This window comes from Phaethon lepturus, unplaced genomic scaffold (assembly GCF_000687285.1).
Source record: "Phaethon lepturus isolate BGI_N335 unplaced genomic scaffold, ASM68728v1 scaffold16512, whole genome shotgun sequence".
Classification (NCBI taxonomy): Eukaryota; Metazoa; Chordata; class Aves; order Phaethontiformes; family Phaethontidae; genus Phaethon; species Phaethon lepturus.
Window position 1 is genome coordinate 3918 of NW_010522753.1, and position 20786 is coordinate 24703.

Here is a 20786-nt window from a genome sequence, read left to right on the forward strand (position 1 = left end):
TATGCCTTCTTTCTCCCTTCCCCCCCTCTGCAAAAAAAAACAGGCGAACTTGTTAATTGAAGAGCAAGGTGGATGATAATTTTAGCAACGTTTACTGATTGAAAGATACTGCAATTTTTTTTTTCATACAATTTTCAATGATTTCCTTTAAATGCTTTGCAGCCGATTGGCTTTGCAGCACAGTAATTCATACACTATACTGTACAAAATCACCAGCAAGACTGGAATGATGTATTCATAGAAGGCACCATCATGCTTATTACATTACCGGAGAACTCAAATACAGTCAAGACAAATTTCACTGTACAATGCTTATCGAAGGGGGAAGGGGAAGGAGGAGTGTGTTGAGCAGCCATCCCTGTACTGAAGAGGGGCAGACAGAAAAATCTGACGTGAGCTATCAAACTAGTTGCGTGCTCAGGGCTACGACTTTGAAACTCTGGGTTCTATTTACTTTGCCGCTAAATGGATTCCTTCTGGAATAAACTTGTAGTCTTATTAAGGTTTGTGTGTGTACATATGTTGGTCACAGCAAGCAGATCAGATGCCTGCATTGCTTCACAAGCTATTCTGTCTGAGTAAGAGGATGAAGGTTTTTTTTTCCTCCGATGCCTCCTGCAGATGTCAACATCAATGAGTTCAGAGTACCCATTAGTGCATTTTGATGAGTGCGTAAACACGAGTTTGTTTGGAGCCGAGTGTTCTAAGAAGGAAAACGAAAAGGCAAGCTTCTCCAATTGCACAAATTGCACTATCTGTGTTTCCAACAGTAGGCAGAAACGGTATCACTTACACAAAATGTGCAGCAGAGGGTTTTTGACCGAAAGGACCTGAACTCTACTGGGCATGTCCTTTAGTTCACTTTTGTTGCAGATAGTTAACCGGTCTTTTTTTTTCTTTTTTCTTTTTTTTCTTTTTTTTTTTTCTTCCCAGTCCTCAATTCTCCAAGTCTATGTTTATAAATTAACAGTGTGACTCCTGTTGTAAAACTGGGGAAAGAACGTCCACCTCAATTTAAACTGGAAACCAAAGGATGCTTTCACATCAAAGAAATGATCAGAAGGGCTGTGTCACATTCCAAAGCCAAAAAAAATTAACAAGAATGCAAACACGACGGATAATGTACCACTGCCAAGACTGTCTGCCCACAGTGGAGTCTTCAGCGACGCTGTCCAGTGAAACGGCCTTCCATTTGCCCGGTTCCTCGTCCAGAGCCAAGTTTCTGTGCCATGCCGCCTCTCGGAGGGGGTCCTCTTCCGTCACGGTCTCGCATCATGCCACCACCCACTATTCCACGGGGACCCCCGGGGCCTCTATCATTGCGACGAATATCCCTACGATCATCGCCTCCGCCTCGGGTCTCTCTTTCACGAGCGGCTCTTGTTTTTTTCTCTTCTACGTTCAAGCGCACCTCACCCCGGAACATAATAGGCTTATAGGGAAAAGTGTTCAAGGCACACGTTAGTCACCGTTCCACAGAGTCCGTTTATACAAGGCATACGAAAACAGCGCATTCACTGCACGCCTCAGCCTACCTTCACTTACGTGCGAAAGACAAAAATTAACTGGTTCCCTGCAGCACACCACCTTAGCCCTAGAGGTCTACAGTAAATGGAAGAGCATTTTAAAATTCATTTGGCATGCCAGGAATTAAGATGTCTTTCTCAACTAAGGGCAGAGCTGTCTTTAGCCTCCTCACTGCCGGCTTTTAGCCTTTTCACTTCTGAGCTAATGATCCTGAAGAATTGCTCTACCAGGTCTCACTCCCACACGCTAGAAATGAAAACTGCTGCCTTCTCCTCTCCAATTCCTCAAGTCACAACTGCAAATAACCTTGCTCCTTTTTCTCAGCCCCACGATACAGAACTCAGAGATCCACGCGACGCCCTTCGGAAGGTTACGTCCCGACTGTCAGCTTAAAAGGATCTCTGAAAGTAAGCGCTGAGCTCCACGTGGGGTCTATGAGCAGAGGTGAAAAACCTGCATTTGGTACGATGCCGTTTGAGGAACGCTGGCACAGCTTTTGTAAGCTACAGAACGCTGCTGACAGAGCGAGTGTGCCAAAACTACGTTTCTGGCCTTCAAGCAACAGTTGTAAGAGAAACTGGGATGGCCCACGCTACTTAGGGCACTCAGTCCCTCCTTTGAAGGCTACTCAATGCCAATACTTACTTTTGCAACTAAAATTCGCTGGACCGGCTCAGAATCGTCAAATACCACGAAACCAAAATTAGGCAGTTTTCCTCCCACTCCTTTAGTATTTATGCGAAGTTCTACCACGTTTCCAAAGCCTGGGAAAACATAAGGGAAAAGCCACGTTATCAAAAACCACAGTGCCAGCTCTACCACCCCTCCGCTTGTTCCAGACAACACCTGTAGCGTTACATCATGTAAAAGTTCCCCTGCTGGCCCTAAATGAACGTTACGTGACTTTTCAGCACGCTTTTTCTTCTTACTCTCCGCAGCTGGAAGTGCTACTTACTCATGAAGAACTCTTTCAGTTCACTCTCATCGATATCATGCGGCAAGTTCCCCACAAAGAGCTGGTGGCTGTCTGGATAGCGGATTATTCGACGATTATCCGACTCATTCTGTTCCATGTCCCCTCTCCCTATCGTCAGCAGAAAGAAGAAGGCAGAGCCACTGAGGTTAGAAGATGTGTGTAGCTTCGGACAAAGACAGCTACGAACAGCACCAAGCACGTTCACTCAAAAAAATCTGTACCTTCAGCTCTTGAGCTTATGTTTACTATGGGTGACAGAGCGAGGAGGATGACACGCTGGGCAAGTTTGTTTAAGGGGTTCTTGTTATATCTTAAATCATTATACTGACGGGAAGCTCGCTACCTATTAAAATGTACTTTTTAAAAGATTTAGATTTAAGTCACCTCTTCATCAATTCCTCCGCACAGTAACAGTATCCTTACTTTGGCACTCAAATTAAAAACAGTGTCTGCCAGGCACCTCCTCTGGCTTTCATCTTCCACCATTTCGTCCCAAATACAAGGGAGAGTTCCTCATGTTCTCTCCAGCTCAACCAAGTGTTAGTATGCTCAGCAGCACGCAAGAGAAACTCTTCCCCGGTACCTCCCTACTAAAATCATGACCTGCCTTGCAGTATGACAGCAGCGCATGGTTACCCCTCGTGTCCCTGAAGCCACAATGTAGGTGTGTACCCTTTGCTCTCCTCAGCCTCCCTTACAAGCCCGTTTAGAGCAGGCTTGCTAGCACGCTTGAAAGGTTTCCTTCGGCAGATAAAAGAGCTCGCTGACTTCCTTTGAAAATAAGACCGTAGGGATGAAGCTCTACCATTCGGTCAACTGAGATGTCAGCTTTTTCTCCCCAGCCTCTGCTAACCCCCAGTGGAAGATTAGAATTAAAAGACTCGGGCTCTGTTACACGTTTTCCGTATGACTTGCATTACATCCAAAAGTAGTAGAAATGCAGACTTGCAGCTTAACTGAGCCACAAGTTGCAGGTTTTGCTCCGTGCTGCAGTTGACACGTTAAAAAAACAAGAGATGTGAACCTCTAACAGATACCATGGTTCGTTCTTGGTGCCTTAAATTCTTTCAGTTTCAGTGTTGTCCCCGAGTGAAGATATACTTGCACCGATCAAAGTCCAAAGCAGGTTTAAGCCCAAGCCGTACCCCAGTTTGGTACGCGCTTACTGAAAACCTTCATTAGAATCGATTTTAGCTAGAGCCGGTGGAGACGCTTACGGTCGCTGAGACTTAACGACTTCTGCAGGCAGCGCTCTGGCAGCTCCTGCCAGCTTTACGCTGCCGCTTCAGGAGAACTGCAAATACCACTCCTCCTCTTAGAACCTGTCGCTTTTTTTCCCACTTACGGAAGATGATGAACTGATTAACATCCTGGAACTCTGGGCCTTTGACTAGATAGCTTTTGCCCAGCGCTGCGCAGAGGTTTGCCAAGCGACCAGGCCGGCCTGACGAACGCAACTTGGAAGGTTTTCACCTCTCAAGACCACTTCTGACAACTGTCAAGTGACAGGCCCTTTTTCTAGCCGGACCGTCTGACAGATTTGCACCATCTGTACGAGTAAGAAAATGCAGAGAGCTGTCTGCTTGTAAAAAAAAACAAACATGAGGCAGCCAAACTGAGAACGGCATTTTAGGCAATTATACAAGATGAAAAAATACATGTAAAATTGTTAACTGACTGAGGTTGGCCCGGTGGGAAGGTTTTCTTCCAAAACAAAGATCAACAATAGGCATTCAAGAGCTCTCACTTCCAAGGCTGAGCAAAATTAGAGGACATGGAAAAGACTATCACGTTTCCATACCAGCTTTTCAGGACTGCATGAAGCCACGTGAAAAGTACTCGAGCGTATAAGCGAGTGGCCGGATGATTAAAAGACATTTCAACAGAACAGAAGTTTGGAAATAATGCCTGATCTGTGCAACAACTCATCACCATCTTGGACCCCAATTCATATTCCCCCATGTCTAGCTGAAGGCAGCAGGAACTGACAGTTCATTACCAGCCAAATATAATACAGGTGCAGACAAGACCTGCCAAGGAGACATCTCTCGTGGACTAGTCCCAAGCAGACGCACAAGCTGATTCACATTACCTGGTCGAGGTCCTCGGGGTGGAAAACCCGGCCTTTCCCTGGGACGCTGTTCACGTACTCGAGGAGGTTGAGACTGAGCTTCAGGCTTAGTTTCGACTCTTGGCTAAAACAGGAGGAGAATGTGCATTATTAAACACCGGTCCAGCAGAAGAAAGCCAAAACCCCCAAACTCACCAAAACAAAAAAACCCCACAACACAAGGCATAGATAAGTGGCATGCACAAAACAAACTCCAGAAGATATACATCCATGTCAGTGTGTTTGGGCATACTTTTTTTTTCACCTCTATAAACTCCTCTGTACCAATCCAGGACTGCAGTGTTCAGCTACCTCTGCTAAAAGGTGCAAAGCAAACATCTCTCAATCAGAGCGTCTCCTCAAAACACAGCTAAGGTGAGTTTTCCATGTTTGACCAGGCACTGAGACCCCAACGCTCCTTATTCAGGAATTCCTCAACCTGACTAGAAACCCCACATGGGTGAAATAAAGCTTCCTCGTGGCAAGCTCAAACTTCATGGATTAGGAGGTACCCCAGATGCAAACAAAGAGCTTTTTGGGCAAATCACATTTTCTGTTTTAGTGCCTGAGGGATTCTTTTCCTCGAGTGCAGAACAACTGCAAGGAAACTACTGAAAAGAAAGAGAACAAAACAAAAGCCCTCAGAAGTGCAGTAAGTATTTCTGATAGAATAAAGCTACCCAAAATAACAATTTCTACAGACTACCTGCTGAGGATATTCTTCAACTTTCCTGGTGTCAAAGCCATGCTGCTCAAAGCACACCCTCCACATTCGCAGGACCTAGAACAGCTATTCCGTTTTTTGCTAGCAAAAAATGCTTTTAAAGATAATTTGAAAAAAAGAGACAGAACAATAAAAAAAATTTCTGTGCAGCCTGTTGGTTAGTGAAGCGACTTCCAACATTTTTTAAATTCCATTTTCTGTACAACAGACTATCAGCTGCTGCTGTGCTGGGTTCTTATCTTAGAAAAACAAAATTATCCTTAGGAGCATAAAGAAGAACACTAGCCTCCAAGGAAGATTAAACACAAGGACAACTGCTACAGGCCCAGCCTGCTGCGCAGAAGTGGTTTATATTAAACATCTCCCTTATTTTCCCTTAAGGACTCAAGACAACCGATGGTTCCAGCCAGAGAGTACCTCACAGGGGTAAAAAGGCTGTATTTCACATGAAACACGCAGGTGTTACGCACCAAATAGATCCTTCAGCACTCCTACCACTCGTGCTCTAACCAGCTAGGCGTTAGCTTGTCCTTCCAAGGTTTCTAGGATCATTTTTTCAGCTCCAAGAAAAATCAGCCTTCCTGTCAAATCTCTTTTCATTATACCTCCTCATGGGTCACTGGAGCTCCCCTGCCATCTTTGGCTCACGCATCTTTACCGCATTATAAATTATACCTCAGAAGCAAAACTCAGTACATTCAGACCCCCATTTGTCACGGCGCTTAAACACTCAGTCCTGCCGCCAAGCACAGCAAAGGCTTTCTAAGTCTCTGATGTCCTTCTCTTAAAGCCTGGATGACTGTTAACTTTTACCCTCTTGCCTTCCACTTCACTGAACTTCTCATCTATCGCACAAGTACTCTCTGTCCACCCAAACAACAAACAGCTAATCTCGTTAGTTGCTTTCTAATCAGTACCATCCCTTTTGACAGTGGGAGACTGCCTCGGTGCTCTCTGGCGCTGCCTGAAGAGGAAAGCGCTGGCACAAAACTGCGCTCCCCCAAAACACTGCAATTATTAGCAGCATCGCAAGATGCTTAAGGGCTGCCCTTTACAGCCCAAGCAGCAGCTAATCGCAACTCTCATTTCAGAGAGAGCGCACAAGGCGGACCGAAAGGCTCAGAATAAGGATTTCAACAGACAATGACTAAAGGAGCGCTCAGCCCAGGAGCCAAGTATGCCACAAGCCTCAGCCTAACGGGGCTTTGAGAACAATTACAGAAAAGGTGACGTCGTCTCTTCCCTTCAGGAGCTCGCACGGGGAGGGAAAGGGACCTCTTTCTGCTACGGCCACGCTACTGGCAATGACAGCTTAAAGCAGCCACAGTTCAGCCGTGACTCACCAACTTTGGAACTGAATACCCCCTGAAACACAGGATGACGGGACACAAAGAGCAAGAGACAAGGTGGCTCCAAAGGCTAGTACAATTCTCCTTCTGAAAGCTTACAAGGCTTCAAAGTTTTTCTCGAACGAGATGCCTGCCAGTCAAAACACACGCACGCAAAGAACCAACTAGCCAAGTGAACAAACAAGAAACCACACTTCACATGAAACAAAAGGGGGAAAAAAAGCCACATCATCTCCCAAGAATTCCGGTAGCTAGCTTAGATGCGTACCTCAGATAGCTACCGCACTGTCTCCGAGATAAATATGGACCACACAACAAGGCACTCATCAGTCACTTGCACAAAGGTGCTACAGATTATAGAAGAGCCTCTCCAGAGTCTGAACAGATTTAAGGTGGTGAGAGAATGCAGCCTCTTATAACCAGATCTGTCCCTGAACTCTCCACTTCCAAGCCAGAAGGCAAGAGTCAGGGAGCACCCTGCCTGCCTCCTCCCCTCTGGCACCCCTCCGGCAGCTGATGTGTTAATGCAAATGGGAGGTCGGAATATCTGAAAACGCTGTAAAGAGAAGGCCCGATTTATCAGTGTAGGCAGGCCGATTTCTCATCGCTCACAAGAAGAATAAGACCAAGGAATGCTGACCTGTTTAACTCCACAGCTGTAAATAACCAGGAACTCAACTGGTTTATATCCAAAACAGTACTTGTGCAGTCCTTTAAGGGGTTTGAGTTAACACTACAGAGGTTATCTTTCTAACTTGTTAAAAGATGGGGGAAAAACTGGAGCGGTGCAGAGAAATGAATAAGGGCAGTTAAAAGATGCTTTGTAACATCACTGATGCTGGCTAGAACAGCATCCCAACGGAGCCACGCACCCACTAGCGCAATCTACTGTCCTCGTCCACCTGCACAGTATAAGGCATTAACGGATCCAAGAGAACAGGAAAAAGCTGCTACTGATCTGTAGCCCCGTGTAACAGGCTTTCTGTACGCTGTGTCTGAAAAGTCTGCAAGAGAAGGGGCTCAGAACTGACTAATTCTGCTGAGAGTTGAAATTCTTGCCAGTTTGCTATTGTGGAGCAACTTCCACACAGAATTACTTAAACGTGAAGTCACAGTAAAAGTAAACTCAAAGGCAGAAAGCATGACAAGCTGTAGAGGCAACACAAAAGAGTTTAAGGGGACATCTATAAGCTATATTCTGCTCTCTTGTATGGATAATTTTAAATGATTTTTGCAGTTGTATTATAAAAATCCACCCTCACTACTGCAAATAAATTAAAACCAGTTTTGGTTTTGCATGAGGAAAATCTATTCTGTACGAGCAGAAAACACAGTTTTTATGGCTCAAATACCATCTAAATGCTCAAAGCCCTGTTGAAGCTGATGAAGACAGAGAGGTTTTCCAACTCATTACATAGCCATTATCTGATTGCCATGACAGCCCTGTCAGACCAGAAGCAACACCACACAAGGTGTTGTTTTTTTGTTGTTGGTTTTTCTTTTGTTTTGTTTTCTTTTTTAACATGCATTTGGCTAAAGGGCAATCCTAGGCAGGTTCCTCTCTCTCAGTAAAAAACAGAGAAGAAACCAGTGCAAACACAGCAGCTGCCATAACGCGGCTGCTCTGCTGAAAATCGCAGTCTTTTAAAAAGGTTAGACACGAGTGACCACAACATACACTGCGCTGGTACACAGCGTCAGTACGAGAGGTTAAAGCACGCATTTCTGTTTTGAGGTCTTTTATGCAGATGGAGGCAGCTGAATTGAGAGTCTCAGACCGTCTCACACCAGCTTGGCCTGTGCAGGACATCAGCTATCACCCGGTCAAACTTTCTTTCCTCTTTCGTATTTCCCCTCCTCACCCAGTCAACCTAGGAATGGGAAGATAGCATTGTCCTGGCAAGGAAATGTGAATCCTTCCATTCCTCACACAGTCATAAGTTGGTACAGGGTTCTGTGAGAAGTCAATTACAGCATATTTCTGTAGATGTTACCCTTACGAGGCAATCTTGCACCTTATCGGAAACGGTGCTATCCCTTTTTACTGCTGGCGCACTTCTGCCAATGAAATACCCCTTTCAAACACACTTTGGAAAACTACCACTTTGCGGGGAGTTGGGTTTTTGTTTTACTTTTTTTTTTCCCTTGTCAGCCAAACCATATCCCATTAAGATAGGTCAAAAAAATTTCAGTAGTAATTCCCTGTTTCCATATGAACATATTTAACGTCATCGTCACCCAAAGTTACACCTGTTACGTGTACGTGCCTTTGCTTGCGACAAGAAGGTGAGTGCATTAACATGTAAGATACAATTAATTTGTGCAATTTAAGTCAAACAAATTGATCTGTTAATTGAAAAAACTGAAGCAGTTTGCAGAAGTAATGAGACAATCCAAGGTGTTCACAGATGGGTTACCTGTGAGACTGGTGCTTTAACATGGGGTGGAATTCCAGAGGAAGAAACAGTACCACTAGGAGGCAGGTTTTTACTGGTCACTGAAGCCCAAGAGAAAGCCTGCAGGAAATGCAACAAACCTAGGCTACTAATCATGGCAAACCACTGACATTCCTACAGGGAAACTCGTCTGCTGACAATACACTTTCCGTTCATATCTGACTATTAAATAATTGTTGTGCAAGCATTACAACGAAGGTACAGAAGGATTGGCAGTTCTAGCCGTCTGTGGACTCCAACGGCATGGAGCAAGCGTGTACCGTGCCCGCTATCGCTACTTGAGTGAGCCCAGTTCCCTCATCATCCCCAGATCACCGCTTTCCATGACGTAACCAAACCTAGGATTCAAAACCATGTAGCGTTAAGTGTCTTCTGCACAAAGAAAGAAAGCGGATGCCAGAAGTTAGAAGTAAAAATGGAAAAGAGAAAAAGGATTGCAAAAATAAACAAATACGGGAGACATGCCGAGAGCTAGAAAATGAGCTCTCTCCAGCTTTCACCGGTTCGTCCCACCTCTTTCAAACTACGTAAGTGCAACCATACCAGATGACGCACGGTGTGCCCGGTGGTTTTTAAGATTAGGCATCCTGCCTCTAAGGGAGACAGTCAACACCTCCATATTGATTTTGAACCTATACAGCCAGCAATTTTGCAAGCGTCAATTCACTATGGGTTTTTTCTTTGCAAGGAAGAGCAGCGGTTCTCCCATTGTAAGAGATTTTTGTTGGCGGTAGCTTGAGGTGTTTCCTTAACCTATGTTAACTCCACATTTAAAAAGGTTTACATGTGCATAAAACCACACACACACACACTTTACGAGCAGAGCGTTAAAGTTACGATAAGTGACTTGAGCAAAACTTAAAAATAACATTCTATCTTTTTTTAGCAAATCTTTGCATTTTTACAAGGTCAAGGTTCAAGTCTAGCTGTTCATACACCATGACACTGAAAAGAGCTACCGGTTTGGCCGCTCAAAAAGGCTAAGTTCAAAACCAAGTCTTCTGGTTTACCATCTGCACCTAGAAGCACAGATATGACTTTCAACTAACCTTTGGTGGTTCTTGTGGTAGCGAAACAGGTTCTACAGGAGGTGGAGATGGAGACTTCTCTTCTAGCTCCTCAAGGGTCTTTTCTTCTACTTCAGCTTTCAGCTCCTCGGTTTTCGTTTCAGATTCCAATTCCGGCTCAGGTTCGTGAGGCGATTCTTCTAGCGCCTCCTCTATCCCATTGCTACAATAACAAATGCAATTTATGCAGCTTATCGATTGCTTTGTTTCTTATGACTTTTCTATAAGCCACGCTATGGTAACGGCTGGTATTAAAAAGGTCATTTCCGTTTCCGACCGTACGGTACCTACATATACAATACTGTGAGAAGTTAAGCTGTACCCCTGTAGTTGCACACAGAGCCAGATCTTACTCCAGCTGAAGCAAAGACACATTTTACAATTCTCTGCAGAGAATCTGAATATCACACAGACATCTAAACCCTTTAAGGTACAGGTGCTAAACTCAAGAACCACCGCTCCTAAAAGAAAAGCAGCACAGTGAGAGACCAATGGAAGATTAAGCTATACACATAGATGAAGGCAATTGTGTAATGAAACCAGCTGCTTCTTTAAAAAATGCCATACAAGTTCCCTACGTGAGTCTCGTTTACTGAATATCAGACGCAACTTCTTCTCTACTCTATGTATTCGAAATGTAAGGGATTGGAAATTCTTCACTTCCCTCTTAAGGCACCCCGAAAGCTTACCGGATTCCAAATGCTTCTGCCTATGCAGCTCCTGCCACAGGTTAGCACATGCCTAAGGGACTATCGGACGAATGTTGCCTTTACGACTTCTTTCCAATCGGCACAGTAACCCAAAACCAAGACCCGACCTAATGCTTTTAGACATCAAAAACTTCCTGCATTATCATGATCGAGTCACTGCCAAAATTCCAGGAGACTCCCCTCTTCCATAAGATTTCTCACAAAAATCATTACTTGACAGCGTTTGGCATTATCACCGGTGCACTTAAAAGACATCATCTAATGATGTCACAAATGTTGGGCCTTTTTGGTTTTTTAACAAGGAAACTAGGAATTCAGTTCTGGCCCCTTAAAAGACATGCCTATGTTTCAAAAAAAGCACAGGGGTTTGGTGGTGTTTGCTTCTTGGTGTTTGTGGGGTTTTTCTGTTTGTTTCTTTGTTTCAATAACACACGTTTTTCTTGTAAAAATGTAAAGAAACTTTTTGCTTTGATCTTGTTTGGATTTTAAGGCGCTCAGGACAGAGACCTATTCTTCCGACAGAGCTGTACAGCAACTTCTCAAAAAGTAGACCTTCCTCTCAGTTTCATGCACTACCCAAATTTGAGGAGGAACGTATCGTTAATCACCCCTTTGTTAACCCATCTGTTCACAAAAATTACACCATATCAACTCACCGTTACAAGTTTATGTGACAAAGACTCCATTAAGTGTGCACATAAACACGGTTGCTACCTTTTCACATCACGTTTGAAACCAGAAGTGAAAATAACTAACACAAGAACACCCCTCAGGTCCTCGCTGCGTTCAAGAAGCAATGTCTCAAAACAATGTAACCTTAACATGACATAGATTGGTATCAAGTTAAGTGTAGTTTCCCAAACTACCTGTTAAATCACATGCAGAATCCGAAGCCAAAACAATTCTACCGTTTTTATTTTAAAAAAGCAACTTCATATAATAAAATGGACTTCTTACGTTACAGGATGGTTTTCATAGTAAGTACCGCTTGCATTCTCTTGCACAGGTTCAGGTGACGGTTGTCTTTCCTCCTGCTCCTCTTCCACCTCTTCCTCAGACTCTGACACAAAAAGAAAAACCTCCTTAAACAGCTCCGCGAGCGTACGTAAGCCGCGCTTAAAATAAAAGCGTATCTAAACTAGTAGTAATAATAATAAAGCTTTACCAGCAAAATAAGGTAAAATTAGCTGCAAGAAAAGACAGAAGACACTTCTGCTCGCTCAAGAGGCTTTGTTTCTTACTATTTTCACTAAAAGGGGAAACTAGAGACATATTGCTGGCTAGGAAGTTCTGGGAGGAGGGGTCGAGGGCCTTTTGAAACAGCAGATGCTTTTCATATGGTGGCAGTAAAAGGCAAAGATTGCACTATTAGCTCATAAATCTCAGTACCTAAAACTAAGAAGATTAACCTCAAATACAAGGATGATTGCCCAAGATGCTTTTTTCCACAGAGCCGACATGAAAAAATTCCAGAAATTAGCCAGTGAACACATGTACACACATTCTGGTTGTACACCGGTTTGCTTTGCCTCAGTGAGCAGAGGGGAAAAAAAAAACCACTTGGGTCAAGTTCAGCCCCTAAATAGAAATGAATTACTGAAGGTGACGATGATATGAGAGTGAACTACATGTCGTGTTTGAAAAGCCAATTAGATTTTTTCTTCACATCACCTGACCTAACAATTTGACGGATCAGAGAAAGCAAATCTACCTGATGAAACCAGCGGCAGCAAAGTACTGTTGCTCACTATTCCCATTCCCTGCCAAGGCTCACCCACCCTGAGCCCATTCAGCCCTTCAAGGAATGAGGTACTGCTCTGCAACCTTCCTTTTACAGAACGCTCTGGACCAGCAGATAGTTCCAGCGACGTAGCCTACGCTGCCCGCCTCAGCCCTCTCCCAAACTGCTATGCTCCATGAGAATGCAGCACAGTTTGCGTCTTTCCATCTCCTCTAGACGCTTCTGAAAGCTCGGCACGGCATACACGCTAGAGGAACAAGAACAAGACAAACTGGACATGTGCAGTTTTTCTCACCTTCATCGAGTTCTCCTTCCGAATCGCCAAATACTTCATCTTCATATCTGAAGATATCATTATGGACATAGAACTTGTTTGGAACGGAACCCTGTAAAAGAGCAACATGCATTTTTTTGCACATACAGTATATTAGCAGTCAACGACAAGGATGGATTAGAGATACAAACTCTGGGGTACACACCAACGTTTTGCAATATTACGCTAAAGCCATTATCCAAATGATACCTCTTCTCTAAGCAAACAATTGAACGGTAACTTCTGCCCAACTGGAAGTTTCAAGTAGAAAAAAGGAACCAGTTTTGCAATCACAGGTTCTAACTAAACATAAAGTCCCTCAATTTCATCAAGGAACTTAAATTTTCCCTACTACAAAAAATTTACAATAAAAAAAAAGAATGAACTTTCGCGGGGTGACTCCGTGCTTATAGTATATTGCATAGGGAAACAATGAAGAAATTCAACAAGACTCTACAACGTTAATCACCAACCACGTGATAGTTTGTGATGAAATGGGGGGAAAGAAGCAGAAAAAACACAAGACACTCTTTACCCTTACACAGCTTGGCGCTCTCGCTAAGAGCCAAATTTGAGCTTTAACTTGCGCAGCATCAGCCCATACTCATGCTCACCAGCAGACTTGAAGAAAGTACAGAACTACGCTAGAGACTTGATCTGCAGAGCTGAAGATTTTTTTTTTAATTTGTGCTGATGGCAGTTCCCAAATGCAAGCTCCAATTTGCTTTGTATTACTGCTCCAATGCTTCAAGTCTAAGAAAATAAAACAGCTCAGGATGGGCCCAATACACTCGTTTCTCTGCACTCACGTACCGTGACACGTTTAATGATAGCCTCCGGGCCAAGCTCTAAAAGCCATATCGTATTTTTTGCCCCAATATGACAAATTGTAGCTGCATGTCAGGTTTCCATCATCATTACTTGAAGTTAAACACATATACTTACTTCTTACATATACTTACTTCTGGAGCCAGCACAAAAGTCTGCATGAACTTCCTCATCGGCTGCCCGTTGTTTGACAGCTCTCCCATGACTTGCACAACCACCCCATCGCTCAGAGTAGCATGAGCATCCACATGACGAATCTTGGTGTGGCATTCGCTGAACTGTAATGACATCACCTTCTTGTGTATCTCCTAGAAATAAAGGGTTCCTTTTTAGCCACACTGAGTGTTGTACAGAGCTTCACACCTCTTAAATACTGGAGTCTGGACTAACGCAAAAAAAGCACACTGCTGAAACTCAAAAGGTAAATACAGGAACCAAGAAGTGTCTCTCACTGAGAACAGTCTACGTGAGCTCATCTAACTTTTGTTCTGAAGTTTTCCACCAGAATTCAAGTACCTCTCAGAGTAGTCAAATAGCGTACAACTCGCTACCCAATTTTTCCATCTGTATTACAACGTATGACGTATTTTACGGCTTTCATTTTTAGAGGGCTTGTGGGAGGGACAGGATTTGCCTTGTGTTTCAAAAACCCAGACCACCACCCCCCAAATGAAAAAAAAAAAACAAAACCCACAACACTCTACGCATCCACAAAGTACCCAAACGTCACAGGAGGGGGTAGCATCTGCCCTGCCAAGATTTCTGTGCTGCCAAATCAGGTTCTGCCGGTGAAAGGAGAAGAAACCAAGCCTGCTCTGGGCTAAAAGCCACATTGCTTAAATACGTGGCTACCACATGAACAGATGCCCCCAGGTGACGGACATTATTCTGGTAAAGAATTACAACCCAAGCCAGAACTTGTGTTTCCTGGACTTCACTTCTTCCAAAGTTACCTTCCACTTTAAGGAAACTCCACTCGCAAAAGACTTTGGTAACATACAGATTTCCATGTAACTCGAAAGATCAAAACCCCCTTCCCAAGGAACCACTTAACACTGAAATAAGATACAGCAATAGCACAAGTCTAAGGGATCCTCTTGATTTTGTTTCCCGTCCTAAATACGGGATTTATCTGCAGTCCAGACGCAAAGCTGATGAATCAAACATAACCCACAGAAAAAGAAGCAACCATCAAACAGAAAAATTGAAGCCAACAAATTCCTATCTGCCTCTGGACAGGAGGCAGTATCACAATATGTTATTATTCAGACAAGAACGTCAAAGTAACTGATAAAGAAAAAGACTGATTTATACAAGTAAGTTCCGAATGTTAACGAGGACTACAGGACTGATTTTGATACGCACAGCTTGACCGTACACTGCTTCTTGCGGTTTCCCGCTGGCATCCAGTCCTCCATGGACGTAAGAAGAATTCCTGCCGTAAAACCTGCAAGCGAAGAGGTGTAAAGGTCATAGCAGTGAAAAAATAGAACTAAATCCAACAATAATTTTAGCTGAAAATTGTAGAGCTCAGCGCGTCAGGAATTTCAGTGCAAACAGCAATTCAAGATGTATTTTCCACTTTCGAGGCTCCAAGAACACAGGAACAAACAAGCTCAATATTCAGTATTCCATGTTGCCCAAAATATGTAGCAAGCTCCTAAATCAGCCTCAACCTTTCCCTCGATTCCCATAAAGAAGGTGGCTTTCTCGGAAGCAATGGCCAAGGAGCTCATTACGAACCTCCAAAGTATTTGAAAAGACCAGATTCGTCTTCCCATAAGGAAGGTGGCTGTTTTTGCTTCCCCAACGTCACAATCATCGTTCTGTGTTAACGCCGTGCTATGTCAGCCTAGGGAGCTACAAGCCGCCCGCCCCTCTGAACCCTTGTTCTCTTGAAAGCTTCGGGCAGCAGTGAGGGGTTCTGCCTTTGATTCAGACTGTACAGACAACTTGTTTGAATAGCCTACCTGCTTCCTCAGCTATCCCATATATGTATGGGATATACGTATGTACGTGTGTGTGTGTGTGTGTATATATATATATACACACACACACACCCCCTGCTGTACATGGCTGTTGTTTCACACTTCAGCTTTCTCGGAAGCAATGGCCAAGGAGCTCATTACGAACCTCCAAAGTATTTGAAAAGACCAGATTCGTCTTAGACACTAGACACTTGAACACAAAGCCCCCAGAGGAAGTGCTGTCTGAAATCAAGCGTAAAGAACCAGCAAATGAAAGAAGGCCAAACAAACCTGCATCTTACTGCTGCCACACCAAGGGAGAAATTCAGTACTGGATGTAGCTCAAAAGCAGCATTCTCTCTGCGCTTCTTACAGTTAGGCAGCAAACGGTATTTCATTGGCATCAATTACATCATTGTGTACAATAATTGAATCGCCACTGACAGCAGCCTCAACCGTGTAACTTTTGACACAAAACTAATATTCCATATTTACGCTGCCCGATCAGCAGCAGTTGTGGTTTTGGTCTTGTAAATAGCACAAACCTCTCGACCACTCCAAGAAAAACAAACCCTAAGGCCCTTTCTTGATCAGGCTTCTTTCTGGACTGGATTTCAAAAGCTCTTATTTTTTATAGGTAATATGTGTACACTCGCTTCCAATGTTTTTCTTCTATTTCAGAGATCTTTTTGCACTTTCATTCCACCTCCAAATTTTGAGCCTAGAATAGTCTTAAATTTTGTTTTGGATTTTTATTGCCAGCTTGCTTATAAAGCATGTGACAAATACTTAATCTTTTCTGTACATTTAAATTAATAGATCAGACAAAACCACCGTATCACACATTTTTTTATTTAGAAGCATAATTCGCCTTGGCAGCGATGGCCACGAGGTCTGAATGTTAACACTCACCCTGCTTCTAAAAGATACCGTTATTATCCATGCTTGTATCGTATATATGAAATAAAATTTTCGTTAAGTACTTCCATAAAGCCACTGTCACACAGATTAGCAACGATACAGAATATTTCTCTCTAGTTAAACAAGTCAAGGCAGAGGGTCAGCTTTAACATACAGAATTAAGCACTAGAACTTCCGCATTTGCCAGTTCTTGGTTTATCCTACTAAACCGAGAAACCGCTTCCAGTTCTACTTTCCTGAAAATACCAACCCGAGACTTTAACTCCCGTGACTACATCCAGAAAAAAAGCCTGGGAAATATTAGAGGGTTTTCTTTGTTACCAACTGCACAAGCATGTTTTTGAGCATGGTCCAGCACTTCCTAAGAGCAAGGAAAAACAGAAATTCAGCTGAAGCATTGTGCGAGCAGATAGGAAAACATCTCTTCAGTCTCCAAATTCCAGAGTAAGCCCTCTGACAGGCAGCACATCTTACTAAGTGCTTTTGCAGGGGGACCAAGACTTTTAACTTGCTTTTAAGGAGCTGTTCAAACTGTTTGGTAGGCAGAAAACCTAACAAGCGGGAACTGCAGATCAGAAAAGGATTAAACGTTAGTTTCCCAGTTATACAGAAGTAAAGATTTTCCATTAAGGGGCCAGTAAAGCCACATAAATTCACCTGAAGTGCAAGAGGCATGCGCATTGCACTGAGTAACACCCATTTAGAGGGCAAACTGATCTCCCCTTACCCGTAACCCCTGGATAAGTGTTGGATAACGACTAGTAACAGGACACTTGGCGGTCTTCTCAAGCTTCTGGTAGGAGAAAGCAGTAACTTTAACACTTGCTGTCCAAACTCCCTTACTGCTGCAAGGAGCACATCAAGCGTCTGCAAGGAAGCCATGAAAACCAAAATCTTTCAGTGGCAGTGAGCAAGCTGTTGTTCAAACTAACAGCAAGAGAAAGAGGGAAGATGCCCTCTCAGAAGAACATCGCTCGTAAACAAGATGGGGCCAAAGAACAGAAAGGCAAACGTCCTCCATATCTGAGCCTGACTAGAAAAAAGCAGTCACCTCTGCAGCCCTAACAAAGGGACAGCAGTGGCAGAGAGTAAAACTGGCTAGAAGTCATTGCACGCAAGCAGCTCAAGAATCAGCCATGATTCAACCGAGCCAGATCAAAACCTCTAGGACGCTTCTGCGCAGAGGTATTTAAGAGAGATTTCACAGATGTTATTGTTAGTGACACTTGTGCCACCTTTCCAGTGGACAGAGAATACTTGTGAGCACAGAGTATCACCTGCACCGCGGGAGCTTGCCTCGTGAGTGTCTGTCCAGTGCCTCGACCTCAGCGGGGCCACTCCAGGAGACAGTTAACCGACCTGTCATCAACAGCCCCTTCTCTTCATAAAAGAAGAAAATTCTGTAATGTTTTTAGACTAGACCCCTTGATGAAAACACAATTCCTGCAAGAAGGTAGACTCTTTGGACGATTCCCCGTTCCCAATCAATGTACCGTGCATACACCATAATTTGGAAAGATGCATTTCAGAGTTGTCCGAGTAAAGCCTGAGATTTAGAGGGGGGGCAGTTATATCTAGTAGGTCCTGTAAAGCACCTTCAAAGTTGTTTTCAACAGGCAAAATGTCTTCACAGACACCATCTGTCCTCACACGTACAACGCTGCCAATTTCGTATCACCCCAAGCTGGAAAAAGCACTCTACATCCCTATTGCACCAGAAACACCAGCTCCATAAGGCTCCCGTAGCACGTGCTAATATTGCTGCAACGGAAGTAACGTTGCCGTACTAAGGGAAAAGCAGGAGGGAAGGCCAGTCTGCAACAGCTTCTTTGACTGAAGCGGTTAGGGAAGAAAAACATACTGACAGTATGTTGCTTCTTAAATCAACCCCCCGCTCCAAATCCTGCCAATGCTACAGTCATTATCATTACAGGTAAACACTTAAAGTATTTTCAACACCAAGTCTGAGGCTTGGGTGACTTACCCCAATATACAGTTTAACTGACATTGAAAATAAATGTTACCGAAGGAAAAGGCAATCTCACTGTAGAACCGATGTAACTCTCCCTCTGCTGTGAAGCTATGAAGCATGGCCTAATCATCCCTTATAAACTCTTCTCTGTCTCTCTGTTTATGCAAACAAGTTCTGGGTTTCAGAGTAAAATGGCAGCACACTTCACAAGACACCTGTCTTACTAACTTGGGCTTTTCTACCAGTCAAAAATGACCCTGCTGTTCCGATATCAGGACTGCCATCGCATCGCTTGCACACATTAATTGTTGCCTTGGAAAACTGGTATCTCGTCACACCCTTCGTAAGTGTCTTAAGAGAATTTCAACTGCCTGACCGTTACAGGCAATGGATAGTTACGGGTATCGACAAGGTGCCAGCTGCTGACAGACCTGCCCAAGAGCTGCCTCTGAAGCTAAATCCAAGGCAAGAGGTCCTTTCCCAGGCCACCCGGGGAAAACACCCAGGCGCAATATGTGCCTAAGGAACGCAGTTCTTGGGTCAGACAGACAGCTGTCAGTTTGTATATCCAGGTATTGATATGTTACAGGGACATACTTGCCCAGCTGTTGATCTGATCTGACTCATCCGTTGAGGTTTTGAGGGCGAGGAAAAATTCTGCAATTGCTAAAAATCCCGCTCTTAACTTATGTTAGGTTACTAAACATAGATTAGGAAAGCCTGGAATACACTGCTCAGACACCTTAAAAATAGACTTAAGCACAGAAAACAACATGGTTCCACAGCAGTTCGGTGATTTAAGGAAAAATGATACCACCCATTTTCCCTACCTCAAAGCTATAGATGAAAAAAAGGCATTATTCAAATGACTGAATTCCTAAGTAAATGACCTCAGAGCTCTATCTGGTGCTCAAACAGCCCAATTTTCCACCATCAACCTTATATCAAGTTCTGAGACAACACCCACCCAAGCAGTGACTGCTTTTTTTCCTTTTTATACACTGCCAAAGCTACTTTCACGTTTATTTCTTACAAGCCCATGCTACTCTTAAGTCCAAATGTGGAAACACAAAATTTTAAGTGACAAGCTGTATGTACCCAATCAAAATCAGAAAAAAGGGAAGGAAAAAAAAAAGGGCCTGAGGGGAGAGAAGGAAGAAACACATTCAGAGTACCACTTAAATAGTGGGCACAGGTTAAAAAAACCAGCTACTGGATTTTCCACCTACCTTTTCCATGTCATGACATTTATGCTTCAATCTCCAATCATAATCTGGATAAGAATTTCTCAGAGCCAATGCAAAATACAGTATCTGGAAATAACTAGCATGCCATTTTCTTTCCTTGTCTTTCTTGTCTTTTTAGAAAAGCATTTCTGGAATACGTCCACATTACCACTTTATCAGCTGAGAAGCAGCTTGCTTTTCCACACAGAAAATACCTTGGTAACATGCCGTGCAGCCATCTGATCAGACTTGGTTCTGGAGCCTAAGGAGTTCTTCAGTAAGATGAAACAGTTTCCCAAAAGCCCAAAAGTTACCCAGGTCCGTTTCCTCCCATACTCAGAAACTAATGTTTATCTGATTTATAATGAACAGTATACACTTTTGTTGAAAAAAAACCATGAGTCACTTTGTCACTTTGTGTGTGAAAGTGTTACCTGTGCAAGAAGTCAGGAGCTTTATTTAGCAGAGTGTAGTACTGTCTCACAAACTCCCGCCCTACGAGCAGGGGACTTGGCTTCTCCATCACCATTTCTTTGGTACACAGTATCAAATGCTGTAAATAAAAACATTCACGTTAGTTTGAAGACAGCCCTATATATCACAACTTCCCCATAAAAGGACGAGCATAATGTTATTAGAATTGAAACAATTACGTGAACAGGAGTTTAATTCACAGAGAAATATTCCACCAATTCCGGACGTGCTCCCCCACCTCCTTGATTTATAATAAACAGTATACACTTTTGTTGAAAAAAAAACATTAGTCACTTTGTGTGTGGAAGTGTTACCTGTGCAAGAAGTCAGGAGCTTTATTTAGCAGAGTGTAGTACTGTCTCACAAACTCCCGCCCTACGAGCAGGGGACTTGGCTTCTCCATCACCATTTCTTTGGTACACAGT

The 20786-nt window shown here is 43.5% G+C and overlaps 1 protein-coding gene across 2 annotated transcripts; it reads right to left on the minus strand.

The window, feature by feature from the left end:
* Positions 1–813: 813 nt before the first annotated feature.
* Positions 814–20434, minus strand: G3BP2 (GTPase activating protein (SH3 domain) binding protein 2). Of its 2 annotated transcripts, XM_010281917.1 has the most exons (11): positions 20322–20434; positions 15167–15248; positions 13936–14109; positions 12956–13046; positions 11877–11979; positions 10192–10372; positions 9104–9202; positions 4596–4698; positions 2483–2611; positions 2173–2291; positions 814–1432 (listed from the first exon to the last, which is right to left on the minus strand). In XM_010281917.1, the coding sequence occupies exons 1-11, from the start codon at positions 20414–20416 to the stop codon at positions 1160–1162; spliced, it is 1449 nt and encodes a 482-aa protein (XP_010280219.1). In that variant the 5' UTR covers positions 20417–20434; the 3' UTR covers positions 814–1159. The 2 variants fall into 2 exon arrangements, with proteins under 2 accessions (XP_010280219.1, XP_010280220.1); XM_010281918.1 differs by lacking the exon at positions 9104–9202.
* Positions 20435–20786: the final 352 nt, after the last annotated feature.